The sequence below is a fragment of the Pomacea canaliculata genome, linkage group LG3 (assembly GCF_003073045.1).
Source record: "Pomacea canaliculata isolate SZHN2017 linkage group LG3, ASM307304v1, whole genome shotgun sequence".
NCBI lineage: Eukaryota > Metazoa > Mollusca > Gastropoda > Architaenioglossa > Ampullariidae > Pomacea > Pomacea canaliculata.
Genome location: NC_037592.1, coordinates 35,243,275 through 35,255,906, shown reverse-complemented (window position 1 = coordinate 35,255,906; position 12,632 = coordinate 35,243,275). Strand labels below are relative to the sequence as shown.

General features: G+C 43.2%; 1 protein-coding gene across 2 annotated transcripts in view; it reads left to right on the top strand.

The window, feature by feature from the left end:
* Window positions 1-12,632, top strand: part of LOC112560247 (cGMP-dependent 3',5'-cyclic phosphodiesterase-like) — a 93,808-nt gene that overhangs the window by 17,884 nt on the left and 63,292 nt on the right. Inside the window, exon 1 of one of the 2 annotated variants that reach the window (XM_025231939.1) lies at window positions 9,777-10,501. The exons of the other annotated variant lie outside the window; for it this stretch is intronic. Coding sequence (XP_025087724.1) covers window positions 10,388-10,501 — 114 coding nt within the window. The 5' untranslated portion in view covers window positions 9,777-10,387. Of the gene's footprint in view, window positions 1-9,776; window positions 10,502-12,632 lie in introns of those variants that run through there. 2 annotated transcript variants of the gene reach the window in all.

The following is a 12,632-nucleotide window of genomic DNA, read 5'->3' as shown; positions in this document are numbered from 1 at the left end:
ACAAGTGGTTTAGTTCTTCAGTGTTTCAATACTTATAACGTCTAGGACTTCTATATCTGTATTTGTATCTGACCTCCACTTCCGGCTTGCAAAAAAAAAAAAAAAAAAAAAAAAAAAAAAAAAAAAGAACATTTATTGCAGAAGCTGAACGACCTGTGTGGGAACTTTAATGTCGGGGAATACAAGGAGATAAGGTTATAGTTCATTGTAACCCAGCAATGAAGTAAGACTGGGTCTATGCGGAAGGAAGTACGTGTAAAAATCGGAAAGATAAAATCTTTCATTCCTATTTATTCTTTGAGATTGGGCGATTGCGAGAAAGAACTAGATCCGCGAAATCGGCCGAAAGTCATTAGGCTCTTCCTCGCTCTACTCTCTTCTTTCCTTCTTTGAGACAAGAAATTGAGGTCGCAATGTAGAGATAAAAGATACTCATTGAAGCAAAATAAGTGATAACCACGTTCAGTATTTATTGCCCCGTGAAAACAACATGAACTTCCAAAAATAGTGTAGATGATAAAACAACACACAGTGAATATATACAGTTATCAGTGAACGAGTTATCTCAGATCGTCGCCTCATAATGTGAAGGCATGTAGAATGCATTCTGCTTCCCTTGAACAATAAATAGTTTTTTTTTCAAATAACTTCAAAGTAAATCCTTAGGTTTTCCTGAAATCAGCATTTCAATAGGTCTTGACTGAGTCAAACCGAATTCGTTTCTCTCGCCACGCACCTCCTTTTCTTGCCGGAGCTGGTGATGTGATGGTAGGCTGGTGGAGATCAGTTAAATTATCAACAGCTTATTAAATTTTAACAGACCTTATTATAGTGGAATGCACTTTTATTCGCGGAACAACAAGGTGACACAGTAACATAGCTGGTTTTCTGTCAAAGCCGATGCTCAAATGGAGAAGAGCGCATAATGTCCTTGTCTCATATTTTACATTAGACCCTGCTACTCCAGTACAGACAGGAGGACCTAGGGAGCAAGCCCTTGTTAGAACACTCCCAAGAGACTTGACTGTCTTCATGGGATCAGTGTGCTTTGCAAGTCTCAAATAAAGGGTGTAGGTCTGTCTTAGCTAATGATCTGAAACCGTCGGGAAGACTGATGGCAAGGTCCTTTAGTACATTCTGTTGCTGGTGTACGACCAGTACTTCAGACGACTCAGAATGCTGCCTTCACTTGCTTTCATGAACTAGTAACTAGTGTTGAAGTGATCACAATTTGCAATCTACATCTTGAAACCAAAACTAATTGTCTTGATACAGTTACCCGTATTTAACTCTGTTGCTCCCAGCCAGGCTGCATCTGATTACAGCTATAAGCTGGTGAAATAACAGCTAGGGTTTCTCTAGACCTTTCAGTCCCAGCTAAAATAAAAAATAGTTTCTAACGAAAAACGCTTCGAGTTAGGCCTTTCTTTCCTTACGGTTCGGTTGATTTTTTTTTTTTAAATTCATTTTGTAACTGTCTCTGGGTATTGCCATTAAAACCTTTCCCTGATATTGAGTCCTATAATTGGAAAGATTTTTTTTCTTTTGGATTGTAGCCTGTACTTGGTGATCCAGTTTCCTTTATTGAGATATCCACTGACTTTTTTTTAAAAAAAGAATTCTGTCAGAAATTTCACATCCCAGAGGTGATCGATTGCCTCTTGCCGAGAATTCATTTCCATGCACAAACCCAAGCCCGCTGTCATCTTGTTGCTATGGTCATGGCGGTCCAGGGTGAGCAGTTTGCTGCCTGCCCACCTCGGAATGTTTCCCGGTCCTGGCGATGAGGCTGCCTCTTATCTTCAACATCTTTAACTATGGAGTTTTTCGTCGGGTCTAGCCATTTTTTCATCAAGTTAAATCTCCATCCTTCCTGGCTCTCCTGTACTTATTTCAATGCCATCCTACCTTCAGACTTTTGTATCTTGGAAGCGGAAGTCTCGCTGACTGACTGACATTATTAGTAATATATTACATGATAGGAAACTTAACATGTTAGTTCTCTTAACAACAACAACAACAACAACAACAACAACAACAACAACAACAACAACAGCAGCAGCAGCAGCAGCAGCAGCAACAACTGTCTAATGAGTTTTCAGTAATCTGTCATGTGTACTAAATAGGTCTTAGTTTGCAAGCACTCCAGATTGATCGTACTTTGCATGCGCAGTTGTTTGTTTGGATCCAAATGAGCCAATTAAAACTCTAAAAATTTCTGTGCTGTTGTTTTCCTCAGTCTATAAATTGAAGTGTGAGTAGTGGTAATTAAAAAAATCAGAAACCACTGTATATTTTTAAAACAGAGCCATGAGAAGCAAAACTGTTTAAAAGTCTGTAATGCTTTTAAAAGGAGACTTTAGTACACTGTAGATAACTCAACAGACATGGTAAGATCACACATACTTCCAAAGGAGTTCATCAGAGTGATGCTGATTGTCGCTTGTGCCTCCAGACTATCATGTTCGTGACCTTTCACCCTCAAGCAAGACTGACAGAGCTTGCAAAGCCAGCTTCCCTTGCAATTAGGAGAGAACATGCATGTAAACTGATACAGCTTGCCAAAAAAAGCTTCCTGACTGAAACAACCAATCATGTCTGTAGCTCAAAGAGTCTGTTTGTCAGTTGGTGACGCAGTATACATCTTACCTACTCCGGTTCGTTGCCATGCATGCAAAAATCATAAATATTGTTTTAGAATTCACATCTTTGAAAATATTCCCAACCAACAGCAGTAGCGATGGCGTTGTCTTCGATCAACAGGAGAGATGCAAATTGTCACCCTTCATGCATGAAATATGCCAAGATGGCGGTGCATATTTTTTGCCGAGGGCAGCAGCACGCGCGTCAACAGCGCTCCCAGAATAAAGCAGGCAGCGATCACGAGGTCAAAAATAATTAAGAAACAGCGCATTTTAGAACGGTTTGTTTTTTTTTTGTGTGGGGAAGGCTACCTCCCAGATAAAAGCTTTAATAGCGAAGCAAAGTGTAATAGAGGTAATAAAAAAGCGTGGAAATGGAGTCTGCTATGGAGGGCTGGCTTGGGGATGAGAATAAAAAAAAACTTGAAAGGTTTCGCTTAAAAAAAAAATGGCCACTTCTTGTGAAGCGTTCATAGGAATGTAACAAAATGAGGTGGGGGAGACAACCGCTCGTTCATGGCAGGCGTTGCCAAGTACGCTGAAGGTCTGTGGACCCCCATTTCCGGCTTGTTAAAGGGCCAGCACTTGTGACCAACACAATTTCCTAGCTGCAGAATGTCTAGGTCTTAGAGCTCATTAAAGTCCTCTTCCACTGCCATTAATCTCTCACGCATGGGCGCGTGGTGGGTGGATGGATGGGTGGATGGAATGGATTCTGGGAGGTAATATGCGTCGGGTCGTGCAGGAGCTTACGATCAGGTGCGTGAAACTTTTGTTAAACGAAGTGAGCTGGAAACGATCACCTTGGACCTTAAAAAGAGACCGTTAAACTGGTGTGTGGGAGTGGGTGGGTTGGTTGGTGGGTCGGTCATATCTGCTGTGCTTCGTTACAGTCACACACAATCTCTTCTTTTTCGCTATTTTTCTTCCTTTTGTGGACTAGAGACTCTTTCTCTTTCTTCCAGCTGTTTCCTCTTCCCGCTTCAAATCCTTTTTCTTCCATCTCTTTCTTCTGTTTTCTCGCGTCTTCCCTCACTCTTGTTCGTCTTCCCTCCCCCTCTTTCCTTCGTCTACTCTTTTTCCCACTCTCCTGCTCTATCATTTATATTCATTTATCTTTCCGCTATCATCCCTTCCTCCTTTTTCTCTACTACTCTATTCTTTCTACTCTCAACACCCATAGTACGCCACTTCCCCCCCTGTTCCTGCTTCCCTCCCTTTTTTCACTTCGTATCTATCTTTCTACAATTTTTCCCCTCCCCTTTCTTTGTCTCTTTTTTGTTTTCCTGTATTTCCTTCCCATCTTTCTATCTCTTCCTCCCCCTCTCTCTCCCTTCACTCGGTCCTCATTGGTGTGAGCGGTCTATATCTGAAGGAACTGTGCCGCAAGGGTCTCGTACAGAGCTCGCTGCACACAGATAATTGCGGAACAGTTCCCAGAAGAAAAGAAAAATTAAAAGTCTATCTCTTTTTTAATCAGTATTTGATTATTTTACTTTATTCTGTCGCAAATGTCCGCCTATCCGCTCTGGCTTTTCCCTGGAGCCGCGGGCAGCGCAGTGGTGGGAAGCAGGGACTCGCCAATTACCTGTGTAAGGAGCTACAACCCTTGGTGGCGCGCGACACACCCGACCATCGCCACCTTGAGACCACCCATAACAATGCACCCGGGCCATGATCTCCCTCTAAACTCTCTTCTTTTCTTCCTGTTCCTTTGTGCAACAATAAAGAGCAGTCGTTAAAAAATTAATGTGGTTGGACTGTAAGTAAGCAGCCATGTCTTGTCTTTCCTCGGAACTGAACTGCTTACCCTCCCCCAGCAAGTGCGATAAAACCTGTGGTGCACACGGCTCCCACTTCCACTGAAAAAGTCCTTCTGCCCAGAAATTGGTTTGGGATTGTGCATTCCAAGTGGATACTTTTTGCCCTGTGGACAACACACTTGAAGTGCTCAGTCTGGGCAAAGAGCTCTTGTGCCTGGCACCCCGTCAAAAAAGTCATCAAGGAGAGATTCTTGTTGGAGAATAACAACTAACAGCCCATGTCTGTAAAACAACAACAAAAACAAAAAAACAAAAAAACAACAACAACAAAAAACAAAACCCTGAGCAACCCAAATCATCTGAAATATGTCAATACTTTATGAATTTATTGTAGAAATAATGACAGTTTTGTGTGGGAACTAAAAACCTGTACACGTCCCTCCAATTAGCACTGCACTACAAACAAAGGGACGCGCCTACGAAACACACTGACATAAACATTGGTGACACTACATCCTTGAACCTGTCTGTAAGTGCAAGGAAATGCCGAGGGATGTCATCATGGCAAATCCTTTGACATAAATCTACATATATATGGCTTTGCTGTTTGGAGCGACAAAGTGCACAGTGTCGATTTATTTCGCCTACTCGTACCCGGGTAGTGGTTGGTATTTGGCATGAGGCTGTACTGTGTAGCCTACTGACTTCCATGTTGCCTCATTTGCCTACAATGCAATTTGTGATTGGTGTGTAGTTGCCTTCCATGGCTCACGGATCGAGTCACATGTGAAATGTGCTGTCACTGCACACAGGGGGAGCATGAACCTTGAGTTCACAGGGCATGAGTTCATGGGGGCAACATGGGGTCACGATGTAAAGAACCTGTGATACATGGCGTCACAGTTGTGCTGTGAAACAGAAGTGAATGTGGACCATGAGGGAGGAGCAGTGCCTGGTACAAGGCAGGCCCGGCACATAAAAGGGGGAAAAGCCGGAGAAATGGCGGCGCTATAGATCGTGATGTACCGCTGACATGCAGATCGATGCTGGTAAACAGTGCAAGCGGAAGAAGTCTACAGCCAAAGCAGAAAAGATGAAAGAAGGGGGACAAGAAATGGAAGAGAAAGAAAGAAAGAAAAAAACCCATGAAAGATAAAAATGAAAATCAGGAACAGGAAGAAGACGAAGAGCGTTGTCAACGAGGCAGGGGGAGATAATTTATGTCATCCGTCACCAGCAGCAGTTCTTCTAGGGCCAGTGGTTCATGGGAGCCACCCTGGACCAGTGCAACACACTGCAACAGTTGCTGGAAGGACAGAGACCAGCAGAAGACCAAGGAGTCTGCATTATTGTTCAGCTCAGTTCAGAACTTGTAATAGCGTCTTTCGTTTTAACACTTTTTTCCTAATTCGGACAAGGTATGCAAAACATTCATTAGCTGGTAAGCAGGCTGGCCAGAGAATTTAGCAACCGAAACCCCAAGTTAGTTTTTTTTGTTTGTTTTTATTTTTGTTTTTGTCTGAGCTTTGTGGCTCATCAGCGGGAGGTAGTATTTGTAGCCACACAAGCACGAGACACTTGGTTTCGCAAATTTAACTGAGTTTACATCGATCTCGCACCAACAGCTCCTTCACTCCGCCTGCTCGCTCATCGATTCTCCTCCCTACACGGGATGGCAGGCAAAGCGAGGTCGCCATGGATATCATTTGTACAGACTTCCAGGGATTCGGCCTGTGTGGGGTTTTTTTTTTTTTCTCAATGCATGTCTCTCCCTCAGTTTGTGAATATGTGTCTCTCTGTGTGTTTTCTCTCTATGCGTGTGTGTCTCTCCCTCTCTGTATGTATGTCTTTCTTTTTTTGGAGGATATATTTTATGACTCCTCCGTGTTGTCTGCTTTTAAGTTGTGTTTATGGTAATGTGGTAATGTGGTAATGCTGAGATGGATTCAGACCTCGATTTTCCTCTCTCCTTCCCACCCTCCTTTGCTTTCTTCTCAAAAGAGGAAAAGAGGGGAGTTTTTAATGTTGTAGCTACTACTTCATTTACAGATGTCTTGTCCCCCCCAACCCCTCCAGAAAAGGCACTGTCAGCACGCGACTGCGCATGCGCGAGGGAAGCAACCTATCATCTCACAGCGTTCAGAGGCGGCCCGATAGCACAGTGGATAACGCAATCGCTTGTCACCAAAAGAGGATCATAAAGTCTCCGGTTCAAATCTCGTCCCGTAGGGAAGAGGGTGAAAGTGAATGGCACCCTCTTTGTAAATGCGACACCTGACCGAAACACTGTTTATGAAATGAAGCAAGCAGCCAGCTCCCTTAAATAATGAAGCAGAGCTCTCTTCCTGCTCCCCTCCCTCTATATGTTGTCCCCTCCTCTCTCACTTCCTCACTTTTCTCTGCCTTCTGCCTGTCTAATCTTCATTTTCTCCTCATACTTTTCTCTCTCCCTAATAGAACTGTTTAACCCATCATATTTTTCTGCTGCAAATGTGAGCACCCTTGCAAATGTGCAAGCTCGTGTCACGCAGTCTTTGAAATTTATTTCTTGCAGCTGCGGCAGAAAATGTCTTCTTGAATATTACTAAGAGAGAGACCGAGAGAGCATCGATCTTTTGCCTCCTGACCCTGGGCCCCTTAGAGACTCTCTCGAACTGAAACCTCGTCCTATGATTGAATCACAAGCCGACCAGTCAGTGAGCAGTATTCAGCAGCTTCCGTCTGTGCCAGGGCTGACAAACACATCACTAAATGAAGCCTTTTGAAGACTAATCGGGATGGGGGAAGAGATGGGAAGGTCTGTTAAATACAGGACACGTTTGTCCCAATAAAAGGTATCCTTTTTTTGGTACTCTTCTCGATTTCTCTCTATTTCTTTCTCTCTCTCTTGCTCGATCTAAATTCTTGCTGTTCTTTCCTTGTCTGCTTGTCCGTTTGTCTCTCTCTCTTTCTGTCATCGTCTCTCCCCGCATACTCCCCCATTCCCCATCCCTGTTTTTTATACGCAGTCCAAAGATATTCAAAAGTGACCTGGAGGTCATCTACTGGACAAAGAAAGGCCACGTGCTGGCGCGCCTGCAACTTAATGCCAGCCATGTGCCAGTGTTCTGACAAATAAGAAGAAAAGCCCTCGGTAACAGCTGCTGTTTCCTTTTTGTACATCGAGTAACGGAATATAAACGTCAGGACAAATAGAAATAAAACAAAAGCAACAACAGACTGTCACTGCAACACACGCATATGACGAATCCTACTTTCGCAAATTATTTGGATTCTGTTTCGAAAGATCCATCTAGTTGACATTCGGTCTTTCCCCATCTCCCTCTTGTTAATATTTATTTACTTTCTAGGCTTATCCGATCTATCAATGAAACAACATTTTATAGTTTCATTCTTGTATCAGTGGATGGACCGTCGGAACTGAATTCATGTTAATGTGTGTGTTTGCGCGCGCGGGCAGCTCAGAAGATACAATTCCTGCAAAAAGCTTATGCCCGAAGACTTACGAAAGCCCAGTGGCCAGGAGACAAATGTTTGCAAGATCACAATTTTTAAAGAAGGTCTAACGCCCATGATGACTAATTATCATTGTCAGATTGCAATATCTCTTGATGCAGCTGGACTTCCCTCAAATAGAACATCACGAATTTCGACATTCTCCTATCTCAGTGTGCAGGTGTTCTTTCGGAAACTGGATATTGATATTTTTCTTTAATTGTCGTTCACCGTCGTTCCTTCTCGTTTTCCTCGAGGTATTATGTTATAGTGTTTTTGGTAAATAATTTGGATATATTTTCGTTTTCAGCATCTTTTGTAGCAGTGGGTAACTGAAAGAGATGATCTTCTGTTCTCTCTCTCTCACACACTGAGTGGATGGGTGGGACGCTGAGTGGGTGACTGTACATGTGTCCGTGTTTCTCTCCCCGGCGTTGAAATCTTGCTATCAGTTTTTAGTTTTACCAAACAGATATAGAGAGTGTAAAATGTAGATAAATCATTTATTGGGATTTTATCAGCTTTTTAATTTTACCAAACAGATAAGAAAGAATATAAAATGTAGATAAAGTATTCCGTCCTAAAAGGACTGGATCCCAGGCCATAGCCACTTATATGGAGATACATCTGCACTCTGTTGGCTTTTTTTTCAAGCAAAGGAAGCAGACATTGTACAGGCCATAAAAAAGACAGTCCACCACCCATTTAAGGCATCTATGCATCCTACAGAAATGTTTGTAGACAAGAGAAGATTACTGGTGTCCTGGAATATGTTTCTCTTTGAAAGGCGAGTCGCTTGGGTAAAGTCAGGAAATTAATATTGTTCTACATAATGGTTGACATCAAATTTTCTGGGTTATTATTGTTATTATTATTATTGGTAAGTGCAGAAGAGTAGACTCTTCTCAACAGTTATATCCTGGCCAAAGGAGTGCAGGAGTGCAAAGAGCAGGAGAATATGAGAGCAGTCTGGAGAAGAAGGGTGTTGCTGGGGACAGTGTCTTAATTCTGTTACCTGCACAAGATCATTCATCTGACACATTGTGACCACTCAGTCTCATCATACGAACACTTTAAACTGTATTGACACCATGATGTCGTTGCAAACAGGTCATTGGAAATATTTACTCGTATTTTCACAACTCTGTGTTTTCCTTCCACTTTCCGTCAACGTTCTAACGCACGCTTGGGCGAAGAGCCTGTGATGAAGAAACGTCTGTTATTTCTCTATGAACACACACAAACAAGCTGAGACTTGCGGGATTTCTCATTTCTGAAAGACTGTTTTAAAGTTTGTTAGAAGGTCGAAGGTTACATTCTTGTCTTGACTTGAAGTAACATCATTGCTGTTGTCGACTTCTGCTTTTTGACGAGTTTCTACCGGATTTGACCCCCACGTGGGTCAACCGCGCTTTTCAACTGGTTTCTTCATCAAGAAAACAGATGCAAAGAAAGATTGAAAGAAAATACACACAGAACTAATTTCTCCATTTCCCAGCCATGGCCTGGCGTGTGAAGTGAGGCCGCGTGCATGAAGATTCACCTGATCCGGTAATTAAGTCTTGTAGAAGTTGTGAAGATTCACCTGTCGTCTGCGTGACAAGCTTACAAACGTCTCTTCCCTTGTCTTGTTGTCTTTGTACACAAACAATATGTTTTTTTGTAAATATTTGTTAAATACTTTTGCAGCAAAACATCAGTCATCATGACTTTCGAATCTATCTGTGACTTCAATACTATCTGGATGTCGACTTAAAATAATAAATAAATGTGTTTACGACACGAGTGGTGCCCCGTGTGTCAGCTGCAGACTAATTGTTTACTGTACACACATTTTATCTGCGACATTTTGTCCCCCTTAACGGTGGGGCAGCATATATATATACCCTGCACGGAGATAAATTTTAGTGTTCTACTTTCATATTTACCGGTTTGTGAAGGAAGGATGAAGTGAGAAACGGTGTGCCGCCGCGACCCTGTCCCCCACGGTGACCCCTGCAGCCTCGACCTCGCCCAGCGCGAGGAAAACAGCGAGCGAGACGCGCGGCGGCGATGATTGGCAGTGTGAGTCGGGAGTGAGCGGGGCTCGGCGGGGCCCCCACCGAGTTATCGTAAAACACCTCACAGGTTGTGTGGACTCAAGCAAGACGCCTGCCAGTCTTAGTTGCTGGTTCAAGTGGCTTTCACACCAGCAAGGTTAGCTCGAGCAGGCTCCACATGTCTGGCGGGACACATGGACTCCGTCTAGACCTCAGTGAAGACTTGTTCACAGACTTTGTTTTGTTGTTTGTTGTCCAACTAGCAGACAGTTGAGTGATCGAGGTGTGCCATCACCGAGGGGCTACAACCGCGCCGCACCTGCCGTCCGGAAGTGGGGATTCGAAACGAAAGTTTAAATTATTATCTGCACAGCCGCCACATGTGAGCACCGGGTGGACTACCGCGCGGTGAGGGCCAAAGGTGGCTGAGACAAAGTGAACGTTCACCATGCTACCGGCCACATTCTTCTCCCACGGCTCTGACGTCATACAGGATAAAGATACACCTGGGAAGCACCGAGGAAAGTGTAAGCCCACCTCCAGCATACCTTCACTTGACCCCGTGAGTAAAACGAAAGGAAAAGGTTCTTTTGTGGTGTACGCGTGTCATTGTTTGCAGAGCCCGGCATACAGTTCGACTTTTCGATCACTGTCACCTGGTTGTCGCGCTTCGGAAGATCGCTGAACCAAAAAAAAAAAAAAAAAAATCGTTATAATATCGTGTACCGCGCGTGTTTATTATGTGTACTACCGTGTGTAGGAGGGAGCGAGCAAGGGATACTCGTGGTGAGGTCACGAAGCATTTTGTATGCAGTTGGTGAGGTCACGATTTATAGTCTATGCAGTTGTGTCACGATTTATAGTGTGTGCAGTTGATATTGTCACGAAGTATAGTGTGTGCAGTTGATATTGTCACGAAGTATAGTGTATACAGTTGTTTAGGTCACGAATCATAGTGTATAGTTATGTTTTAGAAGGAGGCGGTCGCTCTAAGGCAGAACATGGTATACGTGTGGAGTTTTCGCTAGACCCTACTTTAAACACATCCTTATTGGCATGGTGTATGCAGGTAGTACTAAAGGAGTGCCTCTCACCCGTATAGCTAAATGGTGGAAAGGTTCATGCAGGGAGTCTATGCACAATGAGTGCCCTTGTACCGGCAGTTGATTACAGGCCAAGATGCAGTCAGTTGAAATCCCCCGGACCTCCAAGAAAGAGTTTTGTCCTTATTCGCATATTTCCTGAAAGAAACATTCGTTCTCGAAGGTAGTCGTCTCTATGGGTCTCTCACATCTAGTGATCGTCTAAAGAACGGTAGGTAGGAATGGTAAAACATCTATAGTAGTACTCGCTTTTGTGCCCCTTCTGGGGGGAAAAGATACTAACTACCCCTATCCCCTTGCCCAACTAACCCTTTCAACAGAGCACAATGAAGTCGTGGCATTGCATACGTGGGACATGCAGTGAACTGACTACATCGCCTGGAGTGTAACACATAAGCTCATTAAGTGTTGAAAGTTTGGCCCAATGTTCCACAGGACATATGTAGACGAATGAAAAAACACTGAAGCTTATGTAGAAAGTGTAAAGGCCTTTTAAACAAACGGGACGACCGTTCAGCTGGCAACAGTTTTGTGTTAAAATACTCCACTTGGTTTGACTTTTGTTCGTAGTTTTCCGGTTAAAAAGAATCTTAAGTGGTCAACATAAATATTGAAATCGTAAGCCTTTGATGACCAGACGTTATCTTCGACCATGCAGTATATCATGTAATGAAATATTTAAAAAGATAAAATAGAAAGATAAAAGCTAATATCAAGAGAATCTGTTAAAATGTAGCTGTTATTATGAATGTACAGAGATAACTTCGAAGGTGGGGTGGATGGAATGGTGAGGGAGAGAGATGAATTTCTTTTCATTCAACCCTGAGATATTTCGTCTTTTGTCAGTCTCTCTTTCTGTCTCGTTCTCTCTAAGTCTTTCTTTGTCTGTTCTCTTTCACTCAGACAGACAAAACACATAAAGTAGCAAACGTTTTCATGAATAATGCAGAGGCATTGTCGAACCCACAAGCTTAAGGAGAAAAGGCGAAGCTGTTCTAAAGGGCAATATTTTCAATTAACTTTTTTTTTTTGAAACACAAGACCTGAAATTACGAAATAGGACAATTCAATTTCACGTTAAAATCTCCGTGTCTTAAATCCTTACACGCAACAAAGAGCGTAGGAGACCCGGATGTTCCAACAGACATGCTGACACGGGACAGGTTAATGAGCGGCGAGCGGCAAGTACCTGAGTCACGGCCAAACCTTAGGTTGCAGACCCAAAACTTCTCGCACACATTCTATAATTAATATTATTCTCGACGACAGCTTTAATGCGAGACTGTAGACACATAGACGGCACCCCGAGGGCTGAACGAGTCACCATGGTGCCGATTACGTCACGACTATGACGTAGGCGGATACCGATTGTCTATCGTGCACTCGCTTCCATCAAAAGATAAAGCGGAAAAGAAAAAAATGTCTGCAGAGGCCGAAGGCATTAAGGACAGGTAGATTTTGTTCCATGGCGATGGCTAACATTCTTGGTGGCATTTTATTTTTGCCTCTGCCAGGTAATTACCGTCTGCCTGGCGACAAATTACAACGTTTACGGCATAATTCGTTCGGACCGTTGATTTCGTAAACCGA